We start from the raw sequence: 24230 nt of genomic DNA, 5'->3' as shown, positions 1-24230 counted from the left end.
GCTGGCTGTTATGACCTGTGTTGCCAGGCTTTTTATGTTCTCCCACTCCCACAGGACACGACAACAAAGCTTATTAGGGGAATAGAGAATTTAAGCTATGAGGAAAGATTAAACAATTTGGGACTATTTACACTAGAGAAAAGACGTTTAAGGGGGGATATGCTCAACATGTATAAATATATTAGGGGCCAATATAAGGAACTGTCAAACACCCTTTTTTCTGCTAGAAAGGAATCTAGAATGCGAGGGCACGAGTATAACAAATCCTTCCTTTGCCAGGTCGCTACTTGCTGGCTGTTATGACCAGTGTTGCCAGGCTTTTTATGTTCTGCCCCTCCCTCTTCCTCATGTCTCTCTTTCCCACTGTCCATTTTAGAATTTGTCATATCAGGATGATGACAGCCTTTTAGGGCAGTATTTAATGCTCCTCTTATTGTTTTTTTTTCAGGCGAGGTTCGTTTTTCATTGGCGAGAAGGGAAGTCCTCTCTCCAAAAATGTACCTCGCACTATTAAACGCTCCTGGTTCACCAAAAATAAACAGAGAGCTTTGACCTGTTCGCCGCTTGGTCATCACTGTTTTTTTTTTATTATTTGAAGGATCTATATTATTTTATTTCGTTAGAAGAGCCACATTTATATATTTTTATTTTTTTGTGATATTCCCTCCCCCCCCCATGATGGATTTTTCTCACTCTATATTCTACCCATGATTCACCTCAGTTATTACCCATATTTCACCTCTTCTTCCTCACTGCTTCGTTTGGTGTTTGAGGAGATACACAGCTTTTCACTCATCAGCTGCTTTGGAATCGCTTTTTTAGGCTAATTTGAATTTTTCTGCATATCTCTGCAATATTTGTACACTGCCTACAATGGAGCCATTAACTCCTCGTACACGGCATAGGTCAATGCTCAATCAGGGGCAGCAAGCAGCTGACACGTTGAATAGGGTGAGCAGGAGGCATGGTGAAGGGTAGAAAAAAATTGAGAATGCACAAAACGAAAAATGGAGAACACTGTGCCATGCTCTCCAGAGCATCGAATACACCCTAGTATGCAGCAAATAATATAAATACAATTGGATTAAATATAGATGGCATTGTGGTACACTTCTCCTTGCTAGCAAAAACCTTTACAATTATAGTAAAGATTTCCAGGCTTTGTGAAGCTGGCTTTAAGCTTAATGTGCTTAAAGCCATTGTGCATGCACATTCATTTCCAGCCCATTATTTATTTTGCATGGAACACTTAGAGCTAAATCCAATTATAAATAATTGAATAACAAGTCACCTTAAATGAAGTATTTTGTGATCAAAACTTATCTGTTGGATTGCAGATAAATGAGAAACAATCCCTAAATGCTGAATTGACATAACAACGGCTACATTGCATTCAGTATATGTATTAAGTATGAGTATATTGGGATGCGTTTGGCATTCTGGCATTTGGGATGCCGGCATCCAGAATACCAATGCCAGATGTAAAGGGGCACAATATGGAAGAGGTAGAGTACACACTACGAAGCAGACAAGATAACAAAAAACATGGAAACAGTGAAATGATTAGACTAGAAGAGTACAGGGGGTAAAGTAGCGGCTGAAACTAACTGGAGGTCGGTTTAGGAAGGGTGGAGGGGAGGTGTTTATAGGAATTGAAGATTAGGAAAGAGGAAACTGCTGTCTGAGACAAGAGTTTACCTTCTCATGTGGTCAAATTGCAGCCTCATTGTGTTGTATGCAGAGTAACCATAGAATCTGGAAAACGTATTAAGCCAGCCATGAAAAACGATTGTGATATATACTATATGATAGTGTATGTGTCAGAGTTGAATAGGGTGGAGGATGGGGTGCCAGACGGGGATCCCGACAGTCGCAGTGGCGTAGCTATAGGGCCGCAGCCCCCGTGGTGGCGGGGAGGCGCCGGGGTCTGCGGGCGCTGTTGTTTCTTTGCCAGTTTCCCACTGCTTGTGGGTGCAGCGGGGAGCTGGCAGGGGGGTCCGTGCGGTGTGGGGGTACCTGTGGCCAGGGAGAGTCTGGAGGTCCCTGCGGTGCTGATTATGATGTTGCCGGGGTCCCTGCACTCCTGCAGTGAAGTGGAAATACTGCGCTACCGCCGTTCTAACTTTGAAAACACTGGCCACACACTGATTGGCTGAGATTCAGTCAATCAGCATGCGCCCAGTGTTTTCCGAGTCAGAAGTGCTTCCCGCGCCACCGCACGGCGGTAGCGCAGTATTTTCACTTCACTGCAGGGACCCCAGCAACATCATAATCAGCGCCTCCCTGACCACAGGTACCCCCGCGCCGCACGGACCCCCCTGCCAGCTCCCCGGGGGGGTCTTGTCTTTTAAGGGGGGAGGGGGGCGGCGATATTGTCCCGGCGGGGGGGAGCAAAATTTTCTGTTACGCCACTGGACAGTCGGATTTAAGACAGGCATTCACCCGATGTCGGGACCCCGACTGACAAAACACCGACAGCCGAGTTCCTGACGGACGTCGGCTATTTTCCCTGCAGCGTGGCTAGCAAAGGGGCTTTGTTGCGCTCGCCATGCTGTCTGGGTCCGGCCAGTTGGGATCTCGATGTCGGGATAATGACTGTCAGGATCCCGACTGTCGGACCCCAGTACCACACCCGGAGGATGAATGTGGTTCTATATTCTTAAATGTATTGAGAGGGTTAAGCAGTATATGGAGTCCCACAACTTCTCCATTGTTGGGCAGAACCACCACATGTTGGCTAAGGATCTCTTGTAGGGGTGGGGGGAATATTAGAAAATGTTTTTATTTCAGTAATACTAATATGCACATGCAGTATATGCAATTTGCAGCCTGTTCTTCACTAAACTAGTGCATTTCTGTTCTAAAATGAGCAGAATCTAACTATAAGTTAGATGTTTGTTTTGTAGCTTTAACACTTTTTTGCCTGTATGGTGAGTAATAGCCATAGCTAGAAAATTGTGTAATTTTGTATTGTTTTACTCAAGCATTGTGTACATGCCTTATTTAACTTTTGTTCCAGATTAATTAGATTTGTGAGAAAACTGCTTTATTTAACACAGTACAATGTGTGTGAAGATCACAGTTTGGCAGTAGCGGGCCATGTGCTTTTCTGTCCTCCGTTTTTTCCTGGTGTGGATCAGATTTGGTGCCTCTTGCAGGCAGGCTATTTCTCTGGCTGTTGCTACTCCTGTCTGCTTGGCATTCACACTTTGCAGTTTCCTGCACTGCCAGTTCCTATCCATGGGCCCTGCCATTTCCACATAGGGCAGCTGGATGAACTAACCAATCGTAGGTCCCCCACATGTCATGTGCTCTGCTCCAGCAATAAGGAGTAGATATACAGTAAGAGGTGTTTCTGGACAGGTGTATGGCATCTGAACAATGTCGATACCAGTCCCTAATCCTGGCCTCTAAAACTGCACAAGTGTCAATGTTTTCATGTACACTATCACCTCCACTATAATTTTGTCCTGCTCGCTGGGTTTAGCCCAGAACTCCAGAATTACAAGTGTAAACCTGGTAAAATCTATCCAATCAAAGTCTGCCTTCAGCCTAGTAAGTCTTTCTGGCCTCAATATACTGTACTGTATCCAGCCCATCACCAATTTCAGCTGGTCCTAGTTCCAAATGATCATTCACACCACTGGGTTTAGCCTATACTGTAGCTATTGATTCAGCTTCCTCCATGATTGTCTATGCAGGAAACCTACAGTATTTACAACCCTTAAGGCCCCCATACACTAGGGCGACTTGTCCTTAGGACAAGTCGCCCCCGACTTCCCCCTGAGCTTACCCGGCTGCTCCCCGGGGGAGCTTGATTATATTGGCACTTGATGTGCCATTTTTTACATGTGATAAATCGTCTCTATTTATCACATGTAAAAAAACCGGGGAGCAGGGGGGGCTACAGAGCAGGGCTGCTGGTGGGAGCAGGGGGGGCTGGGGACACTGCGGGGGGACACAGGCGGCATAGAGCCGGGCAGAGGGAGCCGGGAGCTGTCAGTGCTAGAAAAAAAAGCCTATACAATGAATGGGTGAGAGAGCGCTCAGCCAATCATAGGCCGCCCATTCATTGTATGGGCTTTTTTTAATTATTCAGTACTGACAGCTCCCGGCTCCCCCTGCCCGGCTCTATGCCGCCTGTGTCCCCTGCAGCGTCCCCAGCCCCCCCAGCTCCCTCCACCACCGCGCCGCCCCACTAGGTCCCAAGTCGGGTGGTCAGACGTGCAGCAGGTCCGACCACCCGACGCAGATCCGATGCGCACGGGACCGCGCATCAGATCTGAGGGGACATCAAAACTAGCCGATTTTGGTCCGATTTCGCCCAGATCCGACTGATCTGGCCGAAATCTGACCAAAATCGGCTAGTGTATGGGGGCCTTTACAGTTCCTGCACTCCAATCTCACTACTTCTACAGTAAAGTCCTATACACACTTTAAGAGAATGGAAAATATATCAATCAGAAGGGCCCTTTTCAGCAATATCTTTTACATTCTTGTCTAGTGTGTATACTCCATATCTTAACAATGTACACTCCTGCACATCATTAACAACCCCGTGTTTACTGAACATGCAGGTCAATTTTGGCTATGTTCATCGAGTCCTGGTGAAACTGAATGTCCTTTGTCTGGGAGTTCAGGGGGAAACCTGCTGATGCAGCTCATGGAGCATATTGGCTAGTGTTTATGGGGTTTAAATCATCTGAACCAACTTTGAGAAGATCAGAACCCAGATCCCTGACAGCGAACTCTGCTGTAGATCTTGGTAATATGTGGCACTTGCATTTATTCTCTGACTGCAATTAGGGACAGATGTACTACGCTTGAAAAGAAAAGTGATAAACCACCAGCCAATCGGTTCCTACCTGTCATTTTTCAAACACAGCCCATGACATGGCAGGTAGGAGCTGATTGGCTGGTGGTTTATCACTCTCCATTTTATCATTTTTCAAGCTTAGTACATCTGGCCCTTAACCCCTTCAGTGGTAATCACGAGAACTTTCCGGGCTATGCCACAGTGCCCAGACTGGCAAGCCCGGAAAATTATTGGGACTGCCGCTGGTTAGCTGGCTCTGGCTGCTCAGCCACATGTCCCCTAGTCCCCATCCATCCCGCCCCGGCTGTGTGACAGTCTGTACCGTGCTTCAATGTCACACCGGGTTGCCATGGGCAGGACAGCGGCTGACATAGTGTTCAGCAGCGCTGCCCAGATCTGGGACACAGAAAGGTGGGGTTTTTTTTAGGTAGCGCTCCCCCTAAAAAACTCGCCCAGTGAGGAGCGTTACCATGATGAAAAAAAAACACCACTGGAGGGGTTAATAATGCATATTGGGGCAGATGTAATAAGCCTTAACAAGAGATAAATGCAAGGGCGATAAAGAGAGATAAACATCCAGCCAATCACATCCTACTGTAACTGCCATGTGACAGGCTTAGTTTAAAAAAGACAGTAAGGAGCTGATTGGCTGGATGTTTATCTCTCCTTATCACCCTTGCAGTTATCTCTTGTTAAGGCTTAATACGTCTGCCCCATTGTAATTATGTTACTGCTCCTAAAGTTTTTGAATCTGATAACTGTAAAGTGAAAAACAATAACATGTCAGATAAATGACCTAATTAAGTTTTCTGGATAAACTGATAATAACTGTAATCAAATGCTCTGTTGCTTGCTCTTACTGTGCAACAAGTGAATGAGTAACCATTGTAAATATCATCAATCTCCACTTGTTAAAGTTCAAAGTATTAATACATGGCTAAAACAACACTCTGCCTTGCAGATGTATAGTATGTTGCATTTATAAAGGAAAGAAACAGTAAATCATTATCTATCAGTCTAAAGTGAACCAGAAAAATGGACAGTTACCTAAAGAACATCCTTGTTGTGTCCTTTGGATTTTTACTATTATTTACAGCATATGGAGGGCTTCAAAGTTTGCAGGTAAGTAATAATACGTTAATTTAACCATAATGATTGGCATAATGTATATGCAAGAGCAGAATTAAATACAACACAAACATTTATGAGTTAGGCGTAAGTAAAAAAAGGAGGAATTTTCACCTTGGCACAAGCATGCTACACTGCACTTGGCATATTTAAATTATGCAGAGAAATATATACAGGTTGAGTATCTCTTATTCAAATATCCATTATCGAAATTATTCAGAAAACCATAGTTTCTAGAATTAACTTTTTTGTTGTTGTTAAAAGCACTACTGGGGACATCTGTAACTGGCACTACTGGGGACATCTGTAACTGGCACTACTGGGGACATCTGTAACTGGCACTACTGGGGACATCTGTAACTGGCACTACTGGGGACATCTGTAACTGGCACTACTGGGGACATCTATAACTGCCACTACTGGGGACATCTGTAACTGGCACTACTGGGGACATCGGTAACTGGCAATACTGGGGGCAGCTGTAACTGGCACTACTGGGGACATCGGTAACTGGCAATACTGGGGGCAGCTGTAACTGCCACTACTGGGAACATCTGTAACTGGCACTACTGGGGACATATGTAACTGGCACTACTGGGAACATCTGTAACTGGCCCTACTGGGAACATCTGTAACTGGCACTACTGGTGACATCTGTAACTGGCACTACTGGGAACATCTGTAACTGGCACTACTGGGGACATCGGTAACTGGCAATACTGGGGGCAGCTGTAACTGGTACTACTGGGGACATTTGTAACTGGTACTACTGGGGACATGATATGTAACTGTCACTAAATATGTGCATTCAAATTTAGTACCTTGGTTCATGCACAAATAAAATATATTTGTGTGTATTTCATGTGTTTGATGTGTCTATACAACATAAATGCAAGATACCTCATTGAAATGTAAAAATATTCCGAAACACGGTATAATCCATTATCTAAAATGTTTCTTGTATTGAGCATTTTGGATATACTGTAGTGTAATTATCCTGTAGTTGGAAAGGATCCGATACGTAATGCCGGCGGTCGGAATCCCGGCGGTCGGAATCCCGACACTGGAATCCCGACCGCCGAAATCCCGACATGGGGGGGACGTGGATCGCCCCCCCTTGCGGGCTCGCTGCGCTCGGCACGCAGCGGGCCCGGTGCCTCGCTACGCTCGGCACACTATTTTATTCTCCCTCTATGGGTGTCGTGGACACCCACGGAGGGAGAAAGTTTCGGGATTTCGGTTGTCAGGATTCCAGTGTCAGGATTCTGAACGCCGGGATCCAGACCGCCGGCAAATTGACCGCATCCCGTTGGAAAGAGTGTGTCCTTCTTTAATTCTAAGTGTCAGTGTAAAGAAACAAAGCTAAGTGTCAGTGTAAACAAAGCTGCTTTATTCAGTTCATTCAGTATTTTTCCTGCATGCAAAACAATACATGTATTTGCCAGCCACAGGGTTTTGCTATTCAGATAGAGGACAGACAATTAGATATAATGATTTCTGTAGATATCATCACGTTGTTTTTCAAGTTCTTACAGAACTTTCTTTTAGAAAATATCACCAGGACTTTCTCTGGCACTCTTGTGGCACCCGCACCCCCATTCCCCCAATTATTTATTCAGGAATGAAAAGTTTACAATCAGATTAATTATATTGCTTTTACACTGGATCTGACCGATTATTTGTAACACGCCAGCCAGGTCCGATCCATGAATCACTGTATTTACACTGCAGTGCCGACCTGGCACTTGGAGATGATATCATCACCAAGCGCTGGGAAATCCAGTGGCTAGGACTCCTGTGGTGCTTACGGCATGCTGGGGGCAAGCCCAGCACTCAGTAAAGCTGATAGGCTGCCCCCAGCCTCCATCTGTGAGGTGAATGGATTCTGCAGACAGGCATTCATTCAACTCCTCACGGGCACCACTGCTGTCTGCATAATACAGCAGACAGCAGCTGAGGCTACATGCGTCCTGTCCTAACCTCCGGACTGACCACAGGCACTGTGGTAGGGAGGTATAGGCTCACCCCGTAGTGGCAGTAGCGCTAGTTCCGGGGGGTGGGGGTGATAGTAGCGCTAATGACCAGGGGGGTGGTGGTATTAGTGCTAGTGACTGGGGGGTGGTGGTATTAGTGCTAGTGACTGGGGGGGGTTGTTAGTATCGCTAGTGACAGGGGGGTGGTATTAGCTCTAGTGACCCGGGGGGGGGGGGTGGTAGTAGCGCTAGTGACAGGGATGGGGGTTGCGGGGAGGTAGTGTCGCTAATGAAAGGGGGGATGAAGACGCTACTGGCGGGGGGTGCTAACACCGCTTACCCGGCTTCTGTGCCATGCTGCAGCCGAGTCCGCTCACGGGTGCCGTCAGGTGATTCCAGTCGCGGGTGACGTCACCGAGAGCGACCATCGGGTCAAAGCCGCGGCCACCCATGGCCATATTTACTGTTGGCAGCATAGCCAACAGTCCGGCTAGGGGGGAAACCGACCAAATCTGGACCGGCCCACCGGGAAATGGCCCGGTTTCCCGGTGGGCCAATCCACCTCTGTACCCATTATTACTATTCAATCTGCCACTGTATTGATTATACAGTATATCAGTGCCAGAGACAGATTTAGACCTCATGGGGCCCTCAACTGCATGCAATTTTACACACAGTACTTCCATAGCTGCATGCACATGCACACATTGCCTTACTGACACAGACATCTGTTACTGACACAGCTTTCTGATAGATACACTTTACAGGTATAGACATCTCTTGCTGACACAAACACACTAACTAATACAGATATTGCTTACTGACACAGACACTTGCATGCACATACACCCCTTACTGACAGATACCATTTACAGAAACATACCCCTTACTGACACAATTACTGATGATAGTGTCATGTATAGAATTACTAAACACACTCCCCTTACTTATATAAACACACGTACTAACACAGTCACTCCTTACATATACTTTTTAGGATACAGGCATCCCTTACTGACACATATACCACTTACTTAAAACTTAGTTGGCATATGAGCTTTAAACCAGGTTGAAAGTAAGCATGAGCGGGATTGGATAGCCAAGATCTGAATCCCCCGAACTTCACGATTCAAAGCGGTATCCGCCATCTTCATTCCAGCATTAAAAAGGGAGCAGAATGAAAGTGTCTGGTGTCTGTCTGAGCGGAGGGTGGGGTGTAGTCCTGTCCTGTGTTGGGTATAGTCATGTCATGTGGGAGGTGTAGACTTGTCCTGAGTTCTGTCCTGTGCTGCCAGCCTGCACAATTGTACACTTCCTACTGGGGCTGCAGTATAAATCCTGTGGTGTCCTGTCACTGTGTGGTGTCCTATGCTGCCATTGCTGTGGTTGTACTGCTGCCCTGTCTGCCACATAAGTGGGTGCTGCTGTGCCCTTTAAAAAAAAGGGGTACTGCCGTGTGCTATTGATAGGTGCCATTTTCCTGTGCTTTCCTTTGTTTTAAAGGGGCACTGCACTGTGTGCTCCAAATAAATGCAGCAGGAATGCTCTGCCCTGTGTGTTTGCTCCATTTCATTTTAATATATCATAATTAAAGGGGTTCCAGTGCACCAAAGTTCTGTATTGGTGCTCTTGCCCGTGTGTTCACTCCATTTAATTTTAATAAGTAATAATTAAAAGGGTTCCAGTGCACCCGTGTTCTCTATTGGTGCTCTCCCCGGTGTGTTTGCTCCATTTAATTAAAGGGGGTCCATCCATGTGCTGTAGGGGTGCTTTGCCCTGTGTGTTTGCTCCATTTTATTTTAGTAAATAAAAATCAAAGGTGTTCCAGTACACCCATGTTCTGTTTTGGTGCTCTGCCCTGTGTGTTCGCACAATATAAATAAAGGGGTTCCACCCGTGTGCTGGAGGGGTGCTCTCCCCAGTGTGTTTGCTCCATTTACTTAAAGGAGTTCCACCAGTGTTCTGTATTGGTGCTCTGCCCTGTATGTTTATTTAATTTTTATAAATAATAATCAAAGGGTTCCAGTGGACCCATTTTCTGTATTGGTGCTCTGCCCTGTGTGTTTGTTCCATTTAATTTGAAAAATAATAATCAAAGGGGTTCCATTACCCCTGTGTTCTGTTTTGGTCCTCTGCCAAGTGTGTTTACTCCATTTAATTTCAATAAATAATAATTAAAGGGGTTCCTTTACCCCTGTGTTCTGTATTGGTGCTCTGCCTCTGCCCTAGGCGGCAAATATTGGTAACTTGTCGATTTTCTGTCAATGTCGACCATTCTTAGGTGTCAACCTAATCACTGTTGTCCATTAGTGGTTGACCAAGTGACTGTTGAACTAGACATTTTCTATCATCTGTACCATAATCTGTACATATATATATATATATATATATATATATATATATATATCTGCTGCCCTGATGAAACTGTCTTTATTTGCCATGTAATTGTTCTAAATTGCCTTGTACTGTAATTTGTTATTTTCTTGTTTTTTGCTTATTTATGTATTGTAAGCACTGCAGAAGCCTTGTGGCGCAATATAAATAAACAATACTAATACTCATCATTTGTAATCATTTTTAGAGTAGCCTGAATGTAGATGGCGGCCTTGGAGTAGCTTCACTGAGTATCATCTATGGGGCTCTTATTATTTCTTCGATGTTCGTCCCTCCGATTCTGATTAAGAAAATTGGCTGCAAATGGACGATTGTGATGTCGATGTGTTGTTATATAACATATTCCCTTGGAAATTTCTACCCTAGCTGGTACAGTATTTTTATTTTATTACATATATTATATACACATATACCATAAAATTACTCAAAATTAAGCTTAACCAGTGGCATAGCATTATCCCACCACAGACGAAGCATTGGCTTGGGGGCGCCAGCGCATGTGTTATGCAGCGTTCATGTGGTCTGACTGTATATATGGAATCTGCTGAAAATGTCCCTCCAAAAATTTCCGCCACCTAAGAGACAGATGCTAAAGCTCCCACTGGACCTCTAACGTCTGTAGGCAAATGGGGCATCAGACACTTTTTTATACTAGAGTGCAAAATGTATAGTTACGCCACTAAGCATAGCAAGTTTTTTCAGCTGCAGACAGGACCTGATGGCACATGTACTGACCAAATAGTACTTTAGGTATCTGGTGGGACATACTAGCACTTGTGATTTTCCAAATGCTAGCATGCACTGACATTTAAACTGGGCATGACATGGCTAGCTGGGACTTGTAGTGCACCAGTACTGGCAGATTTCAAGCATGTGTCATTAACTGCATTCTATTACAGTGAATTAATAATTCAATGGTAAAGTCACTGAAATCTTACCAGTTCCGCAAAATTGTATACTATTCTCCCCCATTTAACACATTTTTCATTGCAACAATATGGGGAGGGCAGATGTATTAAGCCTGGTGATGATAAATTGCGGGCACTGGGCACCAGCACCGACCATGCCCGCTCTCCCTCCTTTACTTACCTCCCTGCTCCCCCTTCCGCTGTCTTGCCTGCGCTGCTCAGTGTCTGAATGAAGCCCTGCTCCAGGACATCATATTCAGGACGCTGGTGGGCCAATTAATATGCGGCACCAGGTGGTGAGCCAATCAGAGCTTGCATACTGGTAGCTGCTCTGATTGGCTAATGTACGCTAGCTCTGGTTGGCTCACCTCCCAGTGCCACATATTAATCGGCTACCAGTGTCCTGATGTGAAGAAGCCTGTTCAGCCACTGAGCTGCACAGGCAGCACAGCGGAGGGTGGTAAAATGTGTGCCCTGGGCACTTTTCTCTCTTTTAGAGAGGCTGGGCCCGGGACAGCTGTACCCAGTGCACCACCCTAATGGTGGCCCTGGTTATTACCTACCTCTGTATCACCTCACTAGGCTTAATACATCTCTGCAGTACACTCATCTGGCTTATTATAGATTCTTTATAGTTCAACAATAATTTACAAACTGTTTCAGGCTTAACATTTAATGCTTATATTGGAGCAGCAAGGATAGGAGAGATATAAGGAGTGCGCTCTTGAAGATATTTATGCTTGACATCCAACTGGTAGTTACTTGTTCTTAAAATTTAACTTTTATTCAAAAAAATCCTTAAAAAAGAGGTGCACTATTTACACCCTCTCCGTAAGACAATAGTATAGATGTGCAAAAAAGATAAGAAAATGTGGTTAAAACTAAGATGTGGATGCTTTAATTAAACAAGTTTCATAAATGTCATTGTTTTTCTTGTGATTTTGTGTATGGGAATATTACTGATGTGTGTTCATTTTTTCTTAATATATACTTCACACCTGATTTCTCTTAATTGGGTTCTTTAATGCCGTGTTCTCACTGTGAGTGAGAAAGACACAGCTTTTACCCGGCATTAAAATGCCGGGGACTAACGCGCTGGACCCCCATTCTGACTGCAAGGCAAATTCCCGGGTGAAGAAGTTCTACCCCGGAATTTGCCTTTAAACACGGGTTTTTCGGCAGTGTAAATGGGTCAACCTGTGTCTGCATACCCTGATCTCAGACACAGGTAATTGGCTGCAATGAGAACGGGGTATTATTCTCAGCAAATTAGCGGACACTGCTATATATGCTGTTGTTGTCTCATATGCAACCATTTATTAAAGCAGACTGCTCTATTATTTGGATACAATGTCACACTCTTGTTCTTATGAGCAAGTTTGTTAAGGGCAGATGGATACAATTTTGTCCTATCTGGTCTGTAGTTTTGCAATACACTGCAGTGATTTATACACTATGATTATTGTGATTTAATACCATTAATCCTGCTTTTACAATCCTCCGTTTTTACATATAAACTGGTTTTCAAACATTCAGCGTTTTAATTATACAATTATATTGCCAGATACAGTTTGGGCCTTATTCAGATTGCATCGGTACTGCGTGAATGTTGTGCGTCTGCGCATGTGCAGGCGTGTTTCTGCGCATGTGCAGGCGCATGGTGCGTGCACCCACGGCGACCTTTCGGGTCGCCGGGTGCACGCACCCATGGCAGCGAGGGGGGGGGCGAAGATGGGCGGGGAGCGCCGGGCTGCCCCATTACCATATGGGAACGCCCAGCGTTCCATGGGCGTTTCCATGAGAACGCTGGGCGTTCTCATGGTAATGAGGCAGTGACGCGGGTGTGTGGGCCGGGTAGCTGACATCACCGGATGTTTGCTGCCCGCCCATATCATGCCAGCGTGCACGCATAAATACGCAACTGAAAAGTCACTTATATAAGCGTGCACGCTAAACATCATTCAATGGTCGGTGACCATCGAATGATGTGGGCGGACACCCCAGCAAAGCGAATGGATGTTTATACAAAACATCCATTCGCTGCTGTGCGGGCGAAGCCGCACTTTGCTGGGGAGGCGGGGGGGCTTGGTGGACTCACAAGGCTGCGAATTTGCAGCCTTGCGAATCAACCTGAATAACTCCCTTTATGTGCAAATGATTCAATATGTTTTGTGTCGTTATTTGGTTACATTTAATGTAATTGTACAGTGCTCCCCGCTACAGTTGGCGTCCGTGTCTCGCCTCGTGCAGCCTGAGTGCGCACTGCTTCTTCTAGTATTGAAATGCGGCATCTTAGCGCCGCTGCTTGGGTACAATTATTCATACAATGCCCGACGCTGCAGTCGGCATCTTAGGTCTCGCCTCATGCAGCCTGAGCATGCTGACCGCTTCTCCTAATATCGGTATGTGGTGTCAGCGCTGTGTAAGTGGGACTGTCCGTTGTTACTTTCTATTAACCACACAAGATACATGGAAAAGCTATTTATATTTCAGTGTTATTATTTCAACATTTCTATGCTATCCTACATCAAGCGCCTATGCGCATTTCACCGGTGTGCCGGCTTCCTCAGGGCAAACAACATTTATTGCTGTCAGTACTAAATTATGTTTCTTTGTAACTTGAAACAGTTTGTACATTATTGCTCAATGACATTGTGATGAAGGGGACATGGCCTCAAGGCTATCAGTATTATTCATATACTTTACAATGTAAAAAAGTATTTTATTATATTCAAATAATTGCATTGTACATAAATGATACTGATACCCTCTAGTGAGTGTGTGCTATGTAAGTAGGGAATAGGTAGGGCAACAAAGAAATTCCAATGGGGGGGTGCTTAGATTTCTAAGAGTCCTTGATTATTTGGTCTGATGCTAGACCTGCATCTTGTGGCTTCTCCCCTCCTTTCTGGGTTTTTGAATTGAGGGTGGTCAAAAGATTGTTACGTCAGATTATTGAGGCCAAGAGCAAGATTGCCTCAGAGACACAGAAAGAAGAGCTGGGGAATTGGAGAAAGGAGGAGAGGATCCCCTTATGTGGAGAGGATTATTACTGCATCCTAGCCCAGTGTATAGTAGTCACCCATTATCTATATGATGACCAATAAATACAGACAGGATTAGTGGCTATAATGTACTACATCAATAGTAACCACCATGTAAAACAGACAGCATTAGCTACCACCATTTACTGCAGACAGCATTAGTGACCCCATAAAATACAGAGAAATAGTGACTGTCGTATACTACAAACTTATTTAGTGACTGCCATGAATTACAGAGAGAGTTAGTGACTGCCATATATATTACAGACAACATTAGAGACCTTAATATACTGTACTACAGATGGTATCAGTGATTACCATATACCCAGATATTGTCCAAGAGGAGGGGAAAGTCAGCTTTAACACGCACTAAGCGTCAGTCGCCTACGAGCTTCCGTGCGGTTCGTATCTTGTTTTTAAAATACCCCTGTCCCTAGGCTCAGTTGAAGCTTAAAAATGCAACGTTCTATCGAACAGCGCTATGCCATTCAATTCTGTTTGGAAATTGGAAAATTGGCTATGGAGACGTTAGCCATCATGATCCAGAAAGTGTTCGGGAATGAAAGCCTATCAAAAGCTGCTGTTTCATAACAATGCACCAAGCCCTCAAAGGACACCACCATGGGACCGTAGCAGAAGTCTAAGTGGCTTTGAGGCGCTGCTTGAAGAACTTTCTGGAAAATGACTTCCAGAGTGCCTTCCAAGCGTGAACAACTCATTGGCAGAAGTGTGTCAACGCACAAGGGTCTTATTTTGAAGAATTTTAACAGTTTGTAGCGATATCTTCAATAAATATTTTTTCCCAAATTTGGTCTCATTACATTTTATACAAAACCTGTGTGTATATATATATATATATATATATATATATATATATATATATATATATATATATAATATATATATACACTTAACATCGGCACTCACCTTTCCTAGTTTTGGGGTGCCCTATGGCTTGTGACCACATTGTTTAAACAGACATTGTAGGGGCTCTGCACACACTAAATTAACTGATAATAAATAGTGGAGATTTGGTTCATGAATTGATCAATGCATTTAAGCCTGCAGCCCCCTTCACGGGACCCCACTTTTCTGCAGGTCCTGACACTATCGCTGAAAATGGCTACAATACACATACAGGTAGCTATCACATCAATGTTTGATTCCAGGCATGCTATCTGGTCCGAAGCTCACAGCACATTTTGCTTTTATAGGTGAGCAGCTACCAACACACCTGTCACTAATCATCTAGGGAAATGGTTAACATAAGCTATGGAATCTTAGTTAAACAGGGTGCATGACAGAATGTGACCACAATAAGACTAATTTAAAAAACTAATCCAATAAACAATATATACACTTAACATCTGCACTCACCTTTACTAGTTTTGGGGTGCCCTATGGCTTGTGACCACATTGTTTAAACAGACATTGTAGGGGCTCTGCACACACTAAATTAACTGATAATAAATAGTGGAGATTTGGTTCATGAATTGATCAATGCATTTAAGCCTGCAGCCCCCTTCACGGGACCCCACTTTTCTGCAGGTCCTGACACTATCGCTGAAAATGGCTACAATACACATAGCTATCACATCAATGTTTGATTCAAGGCATGCTATCTGGTCTGAAGCTCACAGCACATTTTGCTTTTATAGGTGAGCAGCTCCAACACACCTGTCACTAATCATCTAGGGAAATGGTTAACATAAGCTATGGAATCTTAGTTTAACAGGGTGCATGAGAGAATGTGAGCTTCAGACCAGATAGCATGCCTGGAATCAAACATTGATGTGATATCTATGTGTATTGTAGCCATTTTCAGCGATAGTGTCAGGACCTGCAGAAAAGTGGGTCCCGTTAAGTGGGCTGCAGGCTTAAATGCATTGATCAATTCATGAACCAAATCTCCACTATTTATTATCAGTTAATTTAGTGTGTGCAGAGCCCCTACAATGTCTGTTTAAACAATGTGGTCACAAGCCATAGGGCACCCCAAAACTAGTAAAGGTAAGTGCCGATGTTAAGTGTATATATTGTTTATTGGATTAGTTTTTTAAATTAGTCTTATTGTGGTCACATTCTCTCATGCACCCTGTTTAACTAAGATTCCATAGCTTAGCTTATGTTAACCATTTCCCTAGATGATTAGTGACAGGTGTGTTGGTAACTGCTCACCTATAAAAGCAAAATGTGCTGTGAGCTTCAGACCAGATAGCATGCCTGGAATCAAACATTGATGTGATAGTTATGTGTATTGTAGCCATTTTCAGCGATAGTGTCAGGACCTGCAGAAAAGTGGGGTCCCGTGAAGGGGGCTGCAGGCTTAAATGCATTGATCAATTCATGAACCAAATCTCCACTATTTATTATCAGTTAATTTAGTGTGTGCAGAGCCCCTACAATGTCTGTTTAAACAATGTGGTCACAAGCCATAGGGCACCCCAAAACTAGGAAAGGTGAGTGCCAATGTTAAGTGTATATATTGTTTATTAGATTAGTTTTTTAAATTAGTCTTATTGTGGTCACATTCTCTCATGCACCCTGTTTAACTAATGGTGCGTACACACGGGTGTAATTATGTATGAAATCGCTGGCAAAATGGTCGCTCAGCGACCACATTGCCAGTGATTTCATGTGCAGCCGGCGATAGATGGCTGGGGGCGTGCTCCCGCGGCCAGCCCTTCATGGTCGCTGCTCCTGCGACCAGCGGCTTCCCCCAGCGATCGCCGGGCAGGAGGTCAGCGCCGGAGAAATCAGCGCTGTTCTCCCATGCCCTGCGACGCTGCTCCCTCCCTCCTCCCGTCACCTGCTGCTGCGCTCCGCCTCCGCCCCGTAGCAGTGTCTACTTTTCATCGCTGATGAAAAGGAGACACTAGCAATATGATTGCTGAGGATACATTGCTAGCAATATATCCCCAGCAATCATATAGACCCGTGTGTACACAGCATAAGATTATATAGCTTATGTTAACCATTTCCCTAGATGATTAGTGACAGGTGTGTTGGTAGCTGCTCACCTATAAAAGCAAAATGTGCTGTGAGCTTCAGACCAGATAGCATGCCTGGAATCAAACATTGATGTGATAGCTATGTGTATTGTAGCCATTTTCAGCGATAGTGTCAGGACCTGCAGAAAAGTGGGGTCCCGTGAAGGGGGCTGCAGGCTTAAATGCATTGATCAATTAATGAACCAAATCTCCACTATTTATTATCAGTTAATTTAGTGTGTGCAGAGCCCCTACAATGTCTATATATATGTCTATAATATATATATATATATATATTGGTCGATGGGGACATTTTGAAGTGTGGTATAGAAGTGGGGTATAGAAAATTGAAGGCTGTAATATGCTCTGGAAGAGGGGGGGTGACCACTCGAAAGGGTGTACCACATCATATAACCCTTATACCATGGTTGCCTACCTGACCCTCTCCATGAGGGTGAAAATGTTCTATTCCTGGACTTACCAGGTAATGTTTGATTGCCACCACCTGTGGTGAGCTAGTTAATTGCTGAGAAAGGTGTTTCATCGCAGGTGATGTTAATCATACATTACCAGGTAAGTCAAGGAACAGATTATTTTCTCCCTCATGGAGAGAGTCAGGTAGGCAATCATGCCTTATACACATTATACAACATAATTGTAGACCTCAGAATGAGTCAAGATTCAACCACAACCCTTAAAAAGGCATCTTATTTGTACTATCATATTTAAAATATGCAATTATGACCCCGTTTTATTTATGTCCAGTAGATCTGGTGATATTTTCCCTGTTGATGATGATGACAACAATGTTGATGATGACAGGTGCTTCACTTACTTTCCAGTGTGCTTTCCAGTTTATTATTTATTAACAGTTTATTATATAGCGCACACATATTCCACAGCCCTTTATAGAGAATATTTGAACATTCACATCAGTCCCTGCCCCAGTGAAACTAATAATCTATATTCCCTACCACATGTACACACATTCATTCCATATTTTTTCCATATTCAGCTATAGAAAAATACATAGAAAAATACATGGTACTTGTTTCCTAGCACGGCGCCCAAGATTTCCATCTTATGGCATCTTATGCCATCGCATGCCATATAGCCGCATGCGATGCATGCAATGCGATTTTTAATTGTATAAGCACCCTAATGGGTGCTTACAATGTTAAATGCACCCCCAATATGATTTTTAGTTGTATAAGCACCCTAATGGGTGCTTGCAATGATGACTATCAACGCGAACCCAAAGCGTGGCGAGCGCAGCGTGGAGTTGTCGGCGTGGAGTTGATTTTAGATAGTATGGCGAGCGCAGGGAGCCACTGAGCCCGAAGCGTGGTGAGCGCAGCAAGCCCCGTGAGGGGACGCGGATTACTTTACATGCTTCGGGCTCGGTGGCTCGCTGCGCTCGCCACACTATCTAAGATCAACTCCACGCCGATTTGGATAGTGGTGTATGAAAAGGTCGGAGGATGCGTACCGCCACCCCTCGCGGGCACGCTGCGCTCACCACGCTTCGGGTTGGCGTTGATATTAGGGGGGCATTAAACATTGTAAGTACCCATCAGGGTGCTTGTACAATAAAAAATCGTATACCATCGCATTGTATGCCATTGTATGGCATACGATGCCATACAATTTTTTATTGTACAACATTGCGTCGCATCACATCGCATACCATCGTATGCATTATTTAGTCTTATGGTATACGATGCGATGGGCGCCGTGCTAGGAAACAAGTACCAAATACAGTTACAGACATTTATTTGTATGTTGAAAAAAGTTTATTCAAAATCTAAAGCAGACCCATAGTGCTGTGCAGTAAACACATTTCACCACATGGTGTCACTCTGGTACTGCAAAGTAAATGTAAAAAGTAAAGAATTACTATATAATGGCTGTTTAGTACGGAACAGCAGCTTTTAGTACACATGAGAATCACTTTAATTGATTAGAATTAAATGATTCTATTTCATCGTCATCATTAAATTAAAGTAAGTACTTAATCTTATTAGAACTTATTTATAGTGATCATTACTGAGCCATGTAAATAGTTTTATATTGTACATTTATGTTCATTAGTATGTACAAACAGTTATGGTAAGGTCTAAAACATGTCACTTAACTTGTTACAACAACAAGATCATTGTTGCAGATTTCACACTCATTTATTATAACAGGAATAATATTTTTATTCTTTGTAGTTAAAGAATGGACAGACATAGTGCGATAAAAGGCTATGATATAGAGTACATAAAAATGTTATACATCTGGCATATTATACAGATCCATGTCAGCACATACAGTAGTTATAAAATCCTCATTTGAAAATTCCCATCAGTGCCTATTAAATACAGTGCAGTTTATTTACTATTGGATCACAAACATTAGCCTTGTAAATAATCTCAACATAGGGAATTAAATTAAAGGTTTCTAGAGGTTGACCTACAAACAAAATGAATGCTAGCACCACCCATTTGACCACACATTGGGGGTTATTCTGATTCACTCGGAAAGGCACAATCACTCTTTAATGGACAAAACCATATGCACTGCAGGTGGGGCTGATGTAACATGTGCAGAGAGAGTTAGATTTGGGTGAGTGGTGTACTTCAAATGGATATCTATATTGCAGTGTAAAAATAAAGCAGACAGTGTTTACCCTGCACAGAAACAATAAACACCCTAATCTAACTCTCTCTGCACATGTTACATCAGCCCCACCTGCAGTGCACATGGTTTTGTCCATTAGAGAGTGATTGTGCCTTTCCGAGTGAATCAGAATAACCCCTATTATAGCAATGTGCCTCCCACCTACTTATATACACACATGTATGCACACTTACCTAATTACTATAACAAGCTGCATTTATACAAACATCCTTCAGTTAATGTCTCTGAGGTCACTTCCTAGTACTTGTTCTCATATCATTTTCATTGCGGATGACTTTATCCTGCAGCTATGGACCATTGCTCACCAATGCTCTCAGAAGATCCACCCACAAATTGGAGATCTGATGCCATGACCATATGTTTTACTATGATACTTTTTACCCTCTATCTGTGATGTCATCAGCCCTCTATGCCAATTAAAGAAGCCTGACCCAGTCTATGAGGCTGGACTATTGTTATTCCATTTCTGCACAAACTGTGTGTGGTTTCTGTCTCATGCCTTGACCCATTGGTTTATCAATATGAGTGTAAGGTATTGCCTCAGGGTCCAGGATGGCTCACACCACACACCCAAAATTATACTTACTGTACAGTACCTCATCAGAGTCCCATGGCAAACACAGCTGTGGACAAATCAGTGGGAAAATGGTGTGGTGGCCATTTTCCCAGTGATTTGCTAATGCACAATACATAGATCGCCCCAGGAAGGAGTAGGTGAATATTTCAGGGACCTGAACATGAGCAGTAGACTCTGGCTTAAAACCAGCGTGTACTGGGGCAGAAGGGAGAACCTGCAAATGTGCCCCAGTGAGTGATCATCGGTACTAAGTACTAAGGGGACTCCCCTCTTTCCCTTTTTAAAACAGTGCTCTTGGTTGGGGTGAGACCTTCCACAATCCCTGTCCTCCACAATTTGCTTATAGTGCAGGGGTTCTTTGACTGGTGGTTAATCTAATCACCGGGGAATAATCTCTATTGGGGCACATACAGTAGTTTGTAAGAGGAAACGAAATCCCCTCTCTTAAACAAGGGTGCCTCCATCTCACTAGGTGCCAGTGTTCGGGAGATAGAAGGACTGAAATTCCCTCTAGAAATATTTTAATGCAGGTCAACATCATTGCTCCAGGAACTTTATGTTTAGAAAAGGTATTGGGCTGAAGAGTCAGTTCATGTTAAATATACAGTATGTAGGTGTCTAATGTAACATTAAGAGATGACTTTATAACAATGTACACTGTATCCAAGGTAACAAAGTTATCTCATTCTGATGATCTGACCTGGCAAACTTTGTAAGGAAAGCAGTTTTATTTCCTGGTGTCCCCTGTGGAGAAGTGATTTACACCTTTACTGATACGGTCACATAACCCTTTTCCTTTTCCACTTACTTGAAAATCCCAGGATTTTTGTCAGTGGAAATGGCTTGACCCAGGTCCAGTCATCTTGAAATCCTTCCCAAGTACCAAGCAGAGTTTTACACAGGAAGGTTTTGGGATCACTGCGGTGGACACAGTAATCTGGGTGGTCCGACGGGTATGGGTCATAGAGTTTACAGTACTAAGGTCGGCGTGCATTGGGTTGACCACTGAAGGTTGACATGAGCCAGTGCGACACATGGGAAGGTCAGCATGGGCTTATGTTGACATGTCATTGGGTCAACACAAGCATTAGGATGACATGGGCTAGGTCGACAGTCAAAAGGTCAACATGTGGTTTTTATCTTCTTTTTTTTTACCTGAATGTCAACACAGTTGACATAGACACCGTATCGGTGCACCACATCCCTCTGCATGCTTTGGGCCCGGTGCCTCGCTATGTTTGGCACACTATTTTATTATCCTAACATGCCTAAGTGGATGGTAGGGCATGAATTACCCTTCGGCACATGTCAGTTAAAAAAAAAAAAAACATGTCGACCTTTTGACTGTCAACCTAGTCCATGTCAAACTAATGTTTGTGTCAACCTAATGACATGCCGACCTAAGCCTATGTCAACCTTCCCATGTGTCGATATTGGCTCGTGTCGATCTTCAGTGGTCGGCCCAATGCATGTCGACCTTAGTTCTGTCAAATTAATGACCGCATACCAGACTGACTAGGGACCTGTACTTAGCATGGGGAGTCTCTTTCTGGTGCAAGGAGTTATATTATCTTTAAACGTTGCCACTGCACCCATGGCCCCCTCTGGAGCCATAGTATGAAAGGTGTTTTCATTGGCTGATCAGGACTCACTGTTGCTCATTGCCAATCCCAAACATGAGCAACTTGCTAAGAGGTGCCGTTCCAGGCACCCTGCCAGACGGATGCAGGAACAGTGACTGCCACAGGGCCCACACCACAGACAACGGTGCCACTCGCTCACTCCTAAATATGGCCCTGAGTCTTTAAAAAATGTCTTACATAATTAGTTCAGCTTACTGTAGGTTGCTAAAGGGTCATTTATTAGTCAATTCCTAATTCAATAGGGTCATTCATCAATGAATTAAATATGGCATAAATTCTGGGCTAAGAGGGTATCTACACCACCATTTCTGTGTTTCCTGAGAGTGACGCAAGTGAAAGGAAGGGGAGAAATGGATTGTTAAGCAATAGCAGAGAACAGTTAATAAGGTTGCCCCATTTCTCCCTTTCCCCTCCTTTCTTTCTCATTCATTTTCCTTCTCCCCTCCACCAATCATACGAATGCTTAAAAAGTTAATTTCCTGAATTGTCAGATAATCCTTTAATTGATTAAGGTTTCAGTGTAAGCTTTGAAAATGTAATATTTAACCAATGTTATATAGGACTCTTTTGTTAAACATTTCTAGCTTACAGTTGGTATTGCTTGTTTTTATAAATGGGAATTAATGCTAGATTCCACTTCATTTTACAGGTACACTCTCATTCCCACCTCTATCATTTTGGGATTTGGAGGTGCACCATTGTGGGCTGCAAAATGTACCTATCTGACAGAGAGTGGAAATCGATATGCTGAGAAAGCTGGAAAGGTGGGGAAAGATATTGTCAATCAATATTTTGGAGTTTTCTTTCTAATTTTCCAGTCGTCTGGTGTATGGGGGAATTTGATTTCATCTTTAATATTTGGACAAACTCCACGGGCAGGTAAAATAGATACATAGGTATTTTACATAGATATTGCTAATATGAATAACAGAATTGTAAAATGTTTAACTGCACTCAGAAAATCATTGTAGGCAGGGCCGGATTAACAATGGGCCTGATGGAGCTACAGCTCCAGGCCCATTCTCCAAATAGGCCCATTTTGTAGCTGAGGGCCAGGGCTTTCCAACGAGCCCAGCCACGTGTCGGTAGGCCCCCGGGAACCGGAGATACCGCCAGGCAAACCTGGAACGTTTTCCCCATAGATAACATGGGACCCGCTAATTCCGACATCCACCCGATTCCAACGGCTGCCAGTTCCCCCTCCGGCATCACAGAAGCTTGAGGTTGATCTCAGTCGAACCCAAATCGCTGGGCCTTCAATATGTTACCTGGTTACCATATGGGTTAATTGGTTCTAGAGATATTGCAGGTAAACCAATTTTTTTTTCATTTCTGAAATGTAATTTCATGGCTGTTCATGTTGTTTGACAGATTTCTCTGGAACCAAACGGCCACGTTTCACGGGACCAAAATCATTTGAAGCCTACATGTAAATGGGTCAGTTGGTTCCGAAGATATAGCTGGTTGTTTAAAGGGGGGCAGGGGTGGTTTTCTCTCCTCCTCACACCAGAAAATGCAGGGACTAGGCTGGTGTAAAAGGGGCCAACCCGGGAATGTCCCTGCATGATCCTGGGACCATATTCCCGGGTAAGTCCCTGCATTTTCTGGTGTGAAAGGGGTATTATTTCAAATAGCCGGGACATGCAGTGCTCTGAATAAAGCCGGGCAGCCCCCTGCTCTCTGCCCGGCTGTCAATGGCTGTCATTCCTGCCCGGCAGCGGCTGTCCCCCAGTTACCACAAGCATGTATTCTCTCTTGGCAATGAGCATGTAATCCCACATGGCACTGAACATGGAACCCCTGGCAATGAGCATGGAACCCCTGGCAATGAACACTTATGTAGCATAATTTTTAATAGGCATTATGGTGTTTGGCATAATACGTAATGGAGATTATCGTGTGTGGCTTAACATGTAATGGGCATCATGGTGTAAATTTTTAATGCGCCTGTTTATGAAGCTTATTGTTCATTATTGCTCAATCTGTTTGGTATAATAATGTGAATTTTGACTCAATCTGTGTGCCATAGGGCGGGATGTATCAACATACATCCCCGCCCTTCGCACGGCAGCCGC

The 24230-nt window shown here is 43.8% G+C and overlaps 1 protein-coding gene across 1 annotated transcript in view; it reads left to right on the top strand.

Moving 5' to 3' along the window:
• Positions 1 to 5770: 5770 nt before the first annotated feature.
• Positions 5771 to 24230, top strand: part of LOC146063689 (protein unc-93 homolog A-like) — a 43660-nt gene continuing 25200 nt past the window's right edge. Inside the window, exons 1-3 of the mRNA XM_083176297.1 lie at positions 5771 to 5938; positions 10499 to 10680; positions 22805 to 23034. Coding sequence (XP_083032423.1) covers positions 5852 to 5938; positions 10499 to 10680; positions 22805 to 23034 — 499 coding nt within the window. The 5' untranslated portion in view covers positions 5771 to 5851. The remainder of the gene's footprint in view (positions 5939 to 10498; positions 10681 to 22804; positions 23035 to 24230) is intronic.

Source organism: Crinia signifera, chromosome 3 (genome assembly GCF_055691185.1).
Source record: "Crinia signifera chromosome 3, ASM5569118v1, whole genome shotgun sequence".
NCBI classification, from domain to species: domain Eukaryota; kingdom Metazoa; phylum Chordata; class Amphibia; order Anura; family Myobatrachidae; genus Crinia; species Crinia signifera.
The sequence above is the reverse complement of the archived record's forward strand: the minus strand, read 5'-3'. Positions and strand labels throughout refer to the sequence as shown.